Raw genomic sequence first — 13986 nt, 5'->3', positions numbered from 1 at the left:
TTGTATCCCTTTCCCCATCTGCAGCATCTCCCCATTCTGTTCTGTACCACTACCTTGTGCCCAGCATCTCCCCATCTGTCTCCCTGCCCATTTTTATTTATTTATTCCAAATTTAGTATACTGCTTTAACTGTCGGGCAGGGCAAAGTGGTTTACATACTAATAGAAGAAAAAAGAAAGGAACTACAAAAATGTATAGAAAAGAACACATGCAATCCAACATCTCCCTGTAGTCCTGCCCCCCCCCCCCCCCCCAACATGGTACATCATTTCCCCTCTCTTCCTCTCACATTCTGCTCCTGCTCCAGTTGGATCTCTTCACAGCTGATGCAGTCCAATACCTCCCTTTCTGCTGTGCTCCTTTTAGTTAACAAGCTGGTTGATAAGACAAGAAAGCAATACAGTCTAGTACAAAAAGGAATGTGCATACTGCATGGTCCACTAGAAAACATCTTCTGGCCCTGAGAGCAAGGGGATATGTCCTGTCCCCCTGATGTACACTTCCTTTGGGAGCTGGGACATGTCAAAGAGTTCAGCTGTTCTCAGAGCTGAAAAAGATATTGCTTATATGCTACTATTTACAGAATAGTGCTTAGCCTGTATGCTAATCATTTTTATCTAATCACATCAACAATTGCCCAGCGCCATACAGTCTTCTGTTTTAATATTAATTTTAAGATATTTTCCTTGTGTCATTAGTATTATCAGTTACAGTACACTTTAAAAATTCTCTTAACCTTCAGCTCTCTGTCATCTCTAGCAGAACTAAAGGACCTCAGTAGCTCAATGAGTAATATGGCAAAATTTCATTTATTGGGAGACCCGAATGCTCCCCACTCTTAATGCGCCAGTAGCTCCTCATCAGTCCACTCAACCTTCCTCCCAAAACATTTATTTTAGCATTATGAAATTTTTAAATAAACAGTTAATAACACTTAGCTTTCAATCGTAGCTTGATAATGGATGGTTCTTTTGGAAGCCCTCCGGGTGATCCCTTGATTGGTTCACAGTGTGGAACTACAAGAAAGTCATTTTCAAACAATTCATAGAGCTTACTTCTCTCAAGTACAAGCTTATCATGCTGGATGTGTCGCAACCTTTTAGTGTTTGAAATGTACTCAGATTGGCAATTCACTTTTTTCATGGTCTTTGGCTCTTTAAGGAAATTGCAGCATTGTGGGAGTCCCCGTTTAGATATCTTAACTCTGTTCTTGTGTATCCCATCTGGTTTGCTTTGGAAGGAGTCCTGTTTAGCTCCTTTACCACATTGTGAGGTTGGACTATGGGTGAGAAGCTTTTTTTATGAGGAAAGCCTGTATATTGGGGAAAAATGCATTTCCAGTTACTGGTTGTCGGAGACCCCACCAGCCATCTGGTATTGGAGAAATAAATTGCACAAAGTAATGCTGTGGGAGTCGTGGGAGAGTTATCGCTCCCTGAAAAGACAACAGCGGTTTCTAGGCATTTGGGGTCCTTATGTACATCAATTATCTCCCAAGGCACATAGTAAGGTCTTGAATAGATTTGCCATAGAACCATCAGCTTAGCAGTATATCTAAGGCTTGTCTGGGGGGGGGAGGCGTTAGTGGTGGGGGGGGGGGGGAGGTTGCTGATCAGTTGTAGAGTAGTTCCCAGGGACATGGCCTCAGATGAAGGGATGTTCTGTACCACTGTAATTCTGTTCTGTGCTGCTTGTTGTTCGTTTTGTATGGCAGTTGTATTCGGAGGGTGGTGTGGTTGGGTATGGGGTTATATACAAGACTGTACTTGTGTTTCAGTTTAAACTTGAATAAAAAGATTATTAATAAATAAATGCATGCAAGCCTAGAAACAAGCTCATTGATATTTTGAAAAATATAGCTAGTACTGCTGCTTTAAATGTATCCTTATTCATATCCCAAATTAACGTATTCACAAGATTTATATTGTTTCTCTCTTTTTCTCTAGAACAACAACTAAATGAACCTAAAAATAATAACAGTATTAATAGTAATAAGTGAAAGAAATTTATGTGGGCAGATAGGATCTAGTGAGCACAGCATTCGTCCATGAGTCATAAGAAGTCCCGAGACATGAGTTAAAGACTCCTTTTATGCTACTTTGTTTTCCTGTTTCTTAAGTACCCAGCTGTATTTGTGCAATAATAATAATATTGCTCATTCTTCCTTCCTTCCCGTGATAGCTTCCATCTAGAAACAGGTGCCAGAAATGTGCGCTCAGGTTTTTGAAGTACTTGGAAGCAACTGGTTGATTGAAATGCACTTTATAGCTCTAAATATATTCTTCTGGTTTATTTGTATGGTTACTGTGAGTAATGAGCATTAGCAAAGTGCTTTTATCCTCGCCTTTCATTCATGGGAGCAGCAGCATCACTCATTTGGACCCTCATGTACCAATAGATGAGGATGTCTGCAGGAGAAACGTATCTACAAGATGCAAATGAGCTCATAGCATATTTACGTCTCTTAGCTAAACTTTGCACAGAATTTCTTACAGCAGGGAACATTGTACATTCCTTTCAGTGTCAACACATGAGAAATTTACAAAATAATCTTTGCCTTTTTGTGGCGGCAGCAAGGTTTAAGGACCTGCTGGCCCAAATCAGAGAACCCTTGAGACTTCCCCAGGGGCTCGTTATACCTGGTGGAGCTGCAGCCTTTGCTCTCCCCAGTTCCAATGAAGGGCATCAATGAATAAGAAATGGGCTTCCTGGCCCCCTGTCTTCCAAGGGACTTATGATCCTTGGGATCTATGGTGCTGCCCCCCCCCCCCCCCCCCCACACACACACAAACACACCAGTCCCAATGCAGGGTGAGCAGTGTCTGCCATATCCTTTAAATAAAATATGAGAGCTGGTCCCACCCTCCCGAGATCCTGATTCACACAAAGGGGTCCGGGGACAATGAAGGCAGATGCAGTAATTCCCCACTGACTCTCACCTTCATGGCTGCCACATTCAAAATGGTGCCACCTTATATCTAGTGGTAACCCCTTGGTACTACTACTAAGAGTTAGATTGAAGCATATGGTAGGACTACATGATGGATAATTTTGTATTGCAAATTTTAAATAAACTTTCACACAGTTTTACTACTGTAAACTGTTTTAACAGAAGTGTACTTTGAAATTTCAGGTATTTCATGTCCAGCAGAGCTCAGAATCTAAGGCAGTGCTTACCAAACTTTCTCTGACCACAGAAAACCTGCGACTCCCAAGCCCCTGAACCCTGCCTTTGATCTGTGTCACTACTTTTGGCCCTCCTACAGTGTTGGTTGTCATGCTGCCATCATCCCCCTGACTCATGTGGAGCCTGTGCGTCCATAGAGTTAAAGTAGGCTCAATGGGAGGTGTGGGCCACAGCTGTTTTTTGTTTATGACCCAACATGTGACCCCCAAAAGTATGGTTTGTGACCTTCATTTAGAATCATAACCCACAATTCGGGAAGCTTGTTATGGCAATAACATGCATTAACTGGCAATAACATTCTTTGTCAATAATGCCACATTGAGCCTGCAAAAAGGTGGGAAAATGTGGGGTACAAATACAATAAATAAATAAACTTAGTCAAAAGAAATATGCACACAATGGTGTTCATTTTCAAATCACATAGACTTACAAAGTTCCATAGTAACATATGTAACTTTGTAAGTCTATGTGCTTTGAAAATGAGCCGCTAAATAAATTTGTCCCTCTAAATAAATGAGCCTCTAAATAAATTTGCCCCTTTCTTTCCAAGCACTCTACCAAAACCCTCATCCACACCCTTGTCACCTCTCGTTTAGACTACTGCAATCTGCTTCTTGCTGGCCTCCCACTTAGTCACCTCTCCCCTCTCCAGTCGGTTCAAAACTCTGCTGCCCGTCTCGTCTTCCGCCAGGGTCGCTTTACTCATACTACCCCTCTCCTCAAGTCGCTTCACTGGCTCCCTATCCATTTTCACATCCTGTTCAAACTTCTTCTACTAACCTATAAATGTACTCACTCTGCTGCTCCCCAGTATCTCTCCACACTCGTCCTTCCCTACACCCCTTCCCGTGCACTCCGCTCCATGGATAAATCCTTCTTATCTGTTCCCTTCTCCACTACTGCCAACTCCAGACTTCGCGCCTTCTGTCTCGCTGCACCCTACGCCTGGAATAAACTTCCTGAGCCCCTACGTCTTGCCCCATCCTTGGCCACCTTTAAATCTAGACTGAAAGCCCACCTCTTTAACATTGCTTTTGACTAGTAACCACTTGTAACCACTCGCCTCCACCTACCCTCCTCTCTTCCTTCCCGTTCACATTAATTGATTTGATTTGCTTACTTTATTTTTTGTCTATTAGATTGTAAGCTTTTTGAGCAGAGACTGACTTTCTTCTATGTTTGTGCAGCGCTGCGTATGCCTTGTAGCGCTATAGAAATGCTTAATAGTAGTAGTAGTAGTAGTAGTAGTTTAGTGCAGGTCTAGGTGTTTTACACTATTTTTCACACGGTGAGCACTTTCTCAAAGTCATTTTGCCACTTGATGTTACTTCACTTGAGAACTTACCTTGTAAACAAGGGGAATAAACGTTATTACATTACCAGATCTTTAAGAAGTTTATAACAGACTTTAAAATACATTTTAGTTGTACTAATGCAGTTTTATTTTGGAAAGAATATTTGTGAAACAAAATCTTGGTAAATGTGTATTCATACTAGAACACCTTCCCTCTCTCTATGCTCTGAATGTCAAATCCTAGGTTTAAAATAGCACTCTAGAAGTTTCTTTTTACCCTTGTGTGAGGGGGTGAGTGGTATAGCGGCAGGTGTCCCTAGGAACAATCCATCACTGATGGTACAGGTTAGCCACCTTACGGCAGGTGGCACTAAACCTGCCATGTCAGAGGTAGCGTCAGAGAGGCGTGACTCAGGCCAGGAGATGGTTAAGTGCCCTGGAGCAGAGTGGATCAGGGAGGCCCCGATTCAGCAATCTCCAGAGGAGAGAGAGAGAGTGGGAGCTCAAGTGTAGTGGGATCCCAGGGTGTTCCCATCAGCTGAAGTTCCTGCATTGTCTCCAAGTTTCAACCTTGCCTGCCTTGTCTCCTAGTTCCAGCCTTGCCTGCCTTGTCTCCAAGTTCCATCCTTGTCTCCAGGTTCCTGCCTTGCCTGTCATGTCTGCTTGTCTTCAAGTTCCCGCCTTGCCTGCCTTGTCTTCAAGTTCCAGCCATACCTGCCTTATCTCCTAGTTCCAGCCTTGCATGCCTTGTCTCCAAGTTCCTGCCCTGCCTGCTCCAGCCCTGCTGTGTCTTCAGGGTTGATTTTCTCTGTGATAACATATGGAGAAGGAGACTCCTACTGCAGATGGAAGTGGTAGTCGTAGAATTGTTCTTGCTACTTCTAGACAGCATGAACCACACCAAAAGAGTAATCAAAACCAGTGACAGCTCTTCTTCAGTCATGGAACTTGGGCACTCACTACATTTAGGTTTTTTTAGGTTAGCTCTTCTCCAGATGTCACTGAGCAGCACAGTAAAGGCACATGCTTATCTTTGGTTCTTCTTTTCTTGGGATAACTTAATCCTAATATAGCCCAATTCCATAGGCTTTTTGGGCTACACAACAGATTATAAAGCAGAGGAAGATTTGTGATTGGAGGTGGAAGGTACATTTTCTTTCCTTGCCCCAGCACACTTTTATCCTCTTCCCATGCTTTGTGGTGTCCTGCTATTTTCTCTCCCGTTCCTGTCACCTCTGAGGCTTGCCATTGCAGAGTAAGACATGGGCTACTTTTTTGGAGTTTTCAGGAGCTGCAAGGCATGTCTCTGAAGTAGTGGTTGAGAAAGTGGCCTTCTCTGAGTCCACTGTGGCCTCAGAAGTGACGATTCCTTTCAGGGGTGGTTCAACCATTAGCAACACTAGGCAGTCACCTAGGGTGGCAGCTTCTGAGGGGCAGCAAACAGAAGCAGCAAGCAAAGCAAAACAAGGGATCCTGAGAGAGACACAAACTCAAAGAGTTATCAGTACATTCTTTTGCCTACAGAGAGAGTGGGTGCACACATACAGTACATACAAGCAAAGTCTAATATTTAAAACATTCTATCCAATTACGTATTTTTACAGGTTTTTTGTGTGAGGAATTGTGTTGGGATGATCCTGATTGTTGAATTTAATTATCAGAATCTCATGGGGGTGGAGTAAAGCTAAAGGTTTGCCTAGGGCACCCAATATTCTTGTACTGTTTCCAACTGTGTGAGGTTGTAGCTGTCCATAGACATGCTAAGTATGTAGCTTAGATTGTGAGCCCACCAGGGACAGATCCAGTACCTGTAAAATGAAACTGTAAACCACTTAGGTCTAAGCAGTATAGAAATACTTAAATGAAATGAAAAATGTCTGGGCTAACATTTAGGTGCCCACTTATGCCATGTCAACAGCAGGTGTAAATGTGGCACTCAGTGCATAAATGACAGTATTCTATATCCTGTGCGCCTAAGTGTTTGACACACCCATGTGTCTCCCCCTGTGCACACCCCCTTGCAGTTAAGCAACTTGCACACTGAAGTTATAGAAAACCGCTGAGTGTGCACCTAGCACTTGCGTGTATGAATGTTCCATTCGTGCATGTAAGTGCTAGTCTTCTGTAATCCTAGCATGCAAACGATGCTTACGTTTAGGTGTTAAGATTATAGAATTAGGGGAATTTTTTGTGCCCTTGCTTTCATGTAGAGCTGGCATGCTTTATATTATTTTATAGCTTATCTTGAAAGAACTTTATTTGGTTTACCAAATTTATTACTTTGGTAACACAAGTGGTACCCCTCCATACAGAAATGGAGGAGGATGAGAGCAGCAGTATGTCAGGCTGCATTCTTCTCCTCTGCTGCCCTGATCTGACTACTGAATTTGAACTGTGTGGGACACCATAGGGCCCTGTGATTCAAATTCTGCAGTCTCACCCTTGGGTGGCAGAGGAGGAAGACATGGCCAGACATCAGCTGCTCACATCTTCTTCCACTTGTGCTGATAAGTACCAGTGGAGGCGAGGAGGGGAAGAGGGCAAGCTTGGTATGTGTGTGCCACAGTGATGGTGGTGGTGGTGGTGGGGAAACAGTGCATGGCAAGTCCAGAATTCTATATACAGGGGGAATTCTGTGCAAATTCTGCATAGTGCAGTGGCACAGGAGTAGAAGATCCACAAATGAAACGCAAGGACACTGACATTTTTGGGGAGCTGTCTGTTTTTCTCTGATGAGTTTCAGAGTGTATGTCATTTTTTTTTCTAATTCTTTGTTTTCTCAATTTAGGGTGGTGATCCAGTTAGGCCAGGAGTGGCTATGACTGATCTTGCTACAGGATTATATGCGCATGGAGCCATTATGTCAGGTCTACTACAAAGATACAAAACAGGAAAAGGGTTGCATATTGACTGTAATCTGCTGTCATCTCAAGTATGTAACTATGTCTGATCTCTACTCTTACATAAATTATTTTTTAAAGTCTTCCAATTTTCTTTTATGTTTGTTTTATATTATATTCTATCTAAAGAAGGAAACCTTCAATGTATAATATTACATTTATGTACAGTCTGGTAGTAGTTACACAGTACTCCCGATATCATCCATAGCAACAATAGTTTCAAAAAGATTCTATATATCAACTATCTCAGTGGCTTAATCTCTATGAAACTTCACAGCACATTTTAAGAACATAAGAGTAGCCATACTGGGTCAGACCAATGGTCCATCTAGCCCAGTATCCTGTTTCCAACAGTGGCCAAGCCAGGTCACAAGTACTTGGCAGAAACCCAAATCGTGGCAACATTCTATGCTACAAATCCCAGGGCAAGCAGTTGCTTCCTCCTGTCTGTCTCAATAGCAGACTATGGACTTTTCCTCCAGGAACATGTCCAAACCTTTTTAAACCAGATACGCTAACCACTGTTACCACATCCTCCGGCAAAGAGTTCTAGAACTTAACTATTCGTTGAGTGAAAAAATATTTCCTCCTGTTTGTTTTAAAAGTATTTCCATGTATTTCCATGTAACTACTACTATGTACTACTACTTTGAAATGTTAAGTAGTAGTAGTAGTAACTTCCTTGAGTGTCCCCTAGTCTTTGTATTTTTGGAATGAGTAAAAAATCGATTTACTTCTACTTGTTCTACACCGCTAGGATTTTGTAGACCTCAATCATATCTCCCCTCATTCGTCTTTTTCCCAAGCTGAAGAGCCCTAACCACTTTAGCCTTTCCTCATGCGAGAGGCATTCCATCCCCTTTATCATTTTTGTCGCTGTTCTTTGAACCTTTTCTAATTCCATTATATCTTTTGTGAGATACGTCGACCAGAATTGAATGCAATACTCAAGGTGCGGTCACACCATGGAGTGATACAGAAGCATTATAGTATTTTCAGTCTTATTCACCATCCCTTTCCTAATAATTCTTAGCATTCTGTTTGCCTTTTTGGCCTCCACTGCCCACTAAGCAGAAGATTTCAGTGTTATCTACAGTGACACCCAGATCTTTTTCTTGAGTGCTGACCCCCAAGGTGGACCCTAGCATCAGGTAACTATGATTCGGATTATTCTTTGTAATGTGTATCACCTTGCTTTTGTCCAATTTAAATTTCATCTGCCATTTGGATGCCCAGTCTTCCAATTTCCTAAGGTCTTCCTGCAATATGTCACAGTCTGCTCATGTTTTAACAACCTTATTTATTTATTTATTTATTATTATTTATTATTTATTTAGATTTTGCTCACACCTTTTCAGTAGTAGCTCAAGGTGAGTTACATTCAGGTCACTGGGTATTTCTCTGTCCCAGTTTGTACCTGAGGCAAACCTTGAGTAGTTTTGTGTCATCTGCAAATTTAATCACCTCACTCGTCGTTCCGATTTCCATCTCATTTATAAATATGTTAAATAGCACCTGTCCCAGTACTGATCCCTATGGCACTCCACTGTTCACCCTCCTCCATTGAAAGAAATTAACATTTAACCCTACCCTCTCTATTCTGTCCAATAACCAATGATTACATTTTGCAGTTTGATATAATTGTATATCTCCACTGAATATCCAATTAACTATCAGATAACTTTACCTGTATACTGGACCACTGAATATTGGCCTCCTAGAGTTTGAAGAACCTAAGTTGAGGATAGTCAAATGTAACACCCCCTTTATGGCACTTCCTTGGGTCCGGAGTCTCCTCTGCTCCCAGCTCCTGGAAGTGATCCCCTTGAGTCACTCTCCAGAGCTCACTGACAGACTCTGTCCATCTGGACTATGACATCTCTCCTTCTCCAAACTCATGGGTTCCCAGTTCTTAATCAGGGACTCCCCTTACTCCACACTGGTCTAATGGCGGAGGAATCCTGGACCACCAAAATACCATGTGCAAGCACACGTTAATACTTTTATCACATCCTAACTCCTCCCAACATGTCACTCATCCCCTTTGCTGCACCATCTTGCTGCATTTTATTTCCTAACCTGTCCCCTAAGGCTGGGCTTGCTCCCCACCCAGGGTCCTCCAGGATACTCTCCCAAGTGACCTTCTATCATGGCTCTGTCCTCTCCGTAACCCAATACCACAGGGTTTTTGGGTTTTCTAATTAGATCAAACATTTGCAGTAACAGCATTGAATCATTTCTCTTGGTGCATAGTCAAAGACTCTTTCCTCATCTTTTGCATAGCTCTGCATACATTTGGAGAAAACCAGACTTTATGACCTAAAAAATGTCTCTCTAATGTGGATAACCAGTCCCTGAATTGTATTGAGGTGGTGGTGGTCAAATCCAAAGGCTACTGAAAGAATTGTCCTAATGAATCTTCTTGAAGAGAATCTTCTGAAAGCTCAGAAGCATAAGCTATTCAATTCTAAAACTTTCTTAAATCTGTACTTCTTTCATCAGTGGACATATTGATGAAGTATCTTCTGGAGGTGTTGAAGATCCCTCATTAATAAAGTATGGAGAAATGAAAACAAATTCATATGTAGCTTGTAGCCGAATATTGCATATAAGTAATATCATACATTGAATGCTAAAAGGACATTTACACCCTCATTCCATAAAGTGGTGCTTAAATATAGGCCCCAATAGCATGCCAAATGTACTAGCCAATAATTTGCAGTTATGCATGTAAATGCTAAGTGCAATTTTATAAGCAGAGACCACTGCTTTTTAATATATTTATAAATGATCTAGAGATGGGAGTAACTAGTGAAGTAATTAAATTTGCTGATTACACAAAGCTATTCACAGTTGTTGAATCGCAAGAGGATTGTGAAAAATTACAAGAGGACCTTGAGAGACTGGGCATCTAAATGACAGATGATGTTTAATGTGAGCAAGTGCAAAGTGATGCATGTAGAAAAGGACATAGGACATACCAAGGCTAGATAGGCTCATACAGTCTCCTGTTCTCAATCTAACCTCCTTGTATCTCCCCTCTCCCACCTGTCTTCCAAAGTGTACATATTGAGATTTTTAAGACTGTCCCCATATACGTTATGACGAAGACCACTGGTCATTTTAGTAGCCACCCTCTGGACTGACTCTATCCTGTTTATATCTTTTTAAAGGTGCAGACTCCAGAACTGTACATAATATTCTAAATGAGGTCTCACCAGAGTCTTATACAGGGGCATCATCACCTCCTTTTTCATACTGGCCATTCGTCTCCCAGTGCACCCTTCTAGCTTTTACCATTTCCTTTTCTACCTATTTGGCCACCTTAAGACCATCACATATGATCACACCCAAGTCCTGCTCTTCTTTCGTGCACAATAGTTCTTCACCTCCTAAACTATACCATTCCCTCAGGTTTTTGCAGCCCAAATGCAAGACCCTGCATTTTTTAACATTAAGGGGTCCTTTTGCTAATGTGCACTAGAAAGTGGCCAGAGCTGCGATTAGCTCGCGGGTTTGCAACGCGTTCTGTCCATTTTCTAGCGTGGCAGAAAAATACTGAAAATGGTATTTGTTCAGTAATGGCCATGTGCTAATTTAAGAATTGGCACATGGCCATTCTCGCCTTAGCCCTTACCCTGGCTCATGTGCTAATTCAGTGGTAATCAAGGCAGCATGTGGCAATGGCCATGCGCTGTCCGATTACTGCAGGGCATGCCTACTCCCTGCCCCCATGCTAGAAAATAATTTCTGTTTTCTAGCACAGGGATCTGCGCGCACTGATCATAGCAATACCGCAGGACACCTCAGCACGCCCTGTGATGGTGCTGTTTTGCCGCAAGCTAGCCCTACCACCCTTTTGTAATAGGGCCCCTAAATCTTAGCTGCCAAATGCCAAACCATTCCTCTAGCTTCGCTAAGTCCTTCCTCATGTTATCCACACCAGCAGGGATGTCTACCCTAATACAGATTTTGGTATCATCCGCAAAAGAAACCCTTACTAGGCAGCCCCTCAGCAATATCACTTACAAAAATGTTAAAAAGAACCGGTCCAAGAACCAAACCTTGCAGCACACCACTGGGAACATCCTTTTCCTCAGAATGAGCTCCATTTACCACTGCCCTCTGTGGCCTTCCACTCAACCAGCTCCTAATCCAATCAGTCATTTTCCCCTTTCGTGTAGAAGTATTTAATGCTTCATTTACCTGCGGGCTTGTACTTACCTGGAGGCTTTGATCACCCTGCTCCGAGTATCGCTTAAAGCCCTCTTCAGTAGTTGTAGCCAGTCTGCTGCTAAAGACACTTCTTCCCTTGTTTGATAGATGGACATCATCTCTGCTTAGCAGCCCTTGGCAAGACATTTTTTTTTATCTAGGAAAAGAAAAGATGGGGTCCACTGATTCTGTAAATGTGTTTTCTCTCCTTACTTTGAAATTTCTATTTTTGTTATGGCCCTTTGCACTGGATTTCTTGTTAGGAACATAGACCTCTTTACATTGTGCCCTGGTAGATCTTTAAAAAAATGATTGAGAAGTAGCCTGCTGGGGGAATTTGGCTTTGATTCTTGGATCAGGTTGATGATATAGAAACAGCATTCCTAAGAATACCGGGAAGACAAGTACACATCGTTTTCACACAATAATGACACTTAGTGGCTGGATTTAGAGCCTGTGATCACAGAAAGGAAACATGGTATATGGTCCTGAGATCCCTGCCATGGCTGCATTAGAAGTTAGGCAGGGATATAAAATGAGGAAAATATCCCTAGTTAGGTTCGTGGCACCAAATCCTAGCTTTGGCTCCAGTTGAGCAGGAAGTATAAAGGAGTAGGAGATAACTGAGTCATTGAAAAGCTTGATCTTTAATGAAAAGAGATGGAATGACAACTGGGATGTGGGTTTTTCTGTGTACTTTAAGTTCTACTCTCTCTAGACTATAAACTTTTAACCCGTGCCATAAGTTTCTTTGATTACTTTTCTTTTCTTTTTTGTCATGATTTACAACTGCCAGTTCAAGATCTTTCTGGCTTCAGCATATAAGTAGCACTCTCTAGACAATATTATTCAATAGTAAGAAGGCAGATTTTGGATGTGGTTTAAATTATGTAAGTACTCTCATTCTTCTGTTGTGGCTTAAAAAATAAAAAGAAATCTCTTGGAACTTTTAATATCCTTCCTTTGTTTAATTGCAAACAGGTTCTAAAAATTATTACAAGTTTTTTTTTCTTCACTGAAGACATTGTGTAAGGAATTATCACACTTCTGTAGTGTTTTTCTAATTTTCATGGTTATTTCCTCCAGTTCTGCAGGAAGGATATCGTGGTTGATTTTATTTATTTATTTCTTAAGTATTCTCTATTTTTTTTCCTGTTTGCTTTCTAATTATTGCTAGAATCTTGTACTTTATATGACCCTAAGAGTGCTGAGTAGCTGAGATGATATTTGCCTTATATATATATTTTGCGTTTATTTCTTTTTATATGTTGCTGTGAAATAAGAACATAAGAGTAGCCATACTGGGTCAGACCAATGGTCCATCCAGCCCAGTATCCTGTTTTCCAAACAGTGGCTAAGCCAGGTCAGAAGTACCTGGCAGAAACCAAATCATGGCAACACTTCATACTACAAATCCCAGGGCAAGCAGTTGCTTCCCATGTCTGTCTCAATAGCAGACTATGGACTTTTCCTCCAGGAATTTGTCCAAACCTTTTTAAAACCCAGATATGCTAACCGCTGTTACCATCTCCTCCGTCAAAGAGTTCCAGAACGTAACAATTCGTTGAGTGAAAAAAACAGTTCCTCCTATTTGTTTTAAAAGTATTTCCATGTAACTTCCTTGAGTGTCCCCTAGTCTTTGTACTTTTGAAACGTGTACAAAAATCGATTTACTTCTACTCGTTCTACACCACTCAGGATTTTGTAGACCTCAATCATATCTCCCCTCATCCGTCTCTTTTCCAAGCTGAAGAGCCCTAACCTCTTTAGCCTTTCCTGATACGATAGGAGTTCCATCCCCTTTATCATTTTGGTCGCTGTTCTTTGAACCTTTTCTAATTCCACTATATCTTTTTTGAGATTTGGCGACCAGAACTGAACGCGAAACTCAAGGGTCAGATGCACCATGGAGCGATACAAAGGCATTATAGTATTTTCAGCCTTATTTACCTTCCCTTTCGTAATATTTCCTAGCATCCTGTTTGCTTTTTTGGCCGCCACTGCACACTGAGCAGAAGATTTCAGCTTATTATCTACGACGACACCCAGTACCCAAGGTAGGCTGTAGCATCAGATAACTATGATTCAGATTATTCTTTCCAATGTTCATCACCTTGCATTTGTCCACATTAAATTTCATCTGCCATTTGGATGCCCAGTCTTCCAATTTCCTAAGGTCTTCCTGCAATATCTCACAGTCCGCATGAGTTTTAACAACCTTGAATTAGTTTTGTATCATCTGCAAATTTGATCCCCTCACTCGTTCCGATTTCCATATCGTTTATAAATATGTTAAATAGTACTGGTCCCAATACAGATCCCTGCTGCACTCCACTGTTCACTCTCCTCCATTGAGAGAAATGACTATTTAAATCTACCCTCTGTTTTCT

General features: G+C 41.6%; 1 protein-coding gene across 1 annotated transcript in view; it reads left to right on the top strand.

Moving 5' to 3' along the window:
• Positions 1-13986, top strand: part of SUGCT (succinyl-CoA:glutarate-CoA transferase) — a 1092618-nt gene that overhangs the window by 183278 nt on the left and 895354 nt on the right. Inside the window, exon 8 of the mRNA XM_030203879.1 lies at positions 7270-7413. Within this exon, the coding sequence (XP_030059739.1) occupies positions 7270-7413 (144 nt within the window). The remainder of the gene's footprint in view (positions 1-7269; positions 7414-13986) is intronic.

This window comes from Microcaecilia unicolor, chromosome 1, assembly GCF_901765095.1.
Source record: "Microcaecilia unicolor chromosome 1, aMicUni1.1, whole genome shotgun sequence".
Classification (NCBI taxonomy): domain Eukaryota; kingdom Metazoa; phylum Chordata; class Amphibia; order Gymnophiona; family Siphonopidae; genus Microcaecilia; species Microcaecilia unicolor.
The sequence above is the reverse complement of the archived record's forward strand: the minus strand, read 5'-3'. Positions and strand labels throughout refer to the sequence as shown.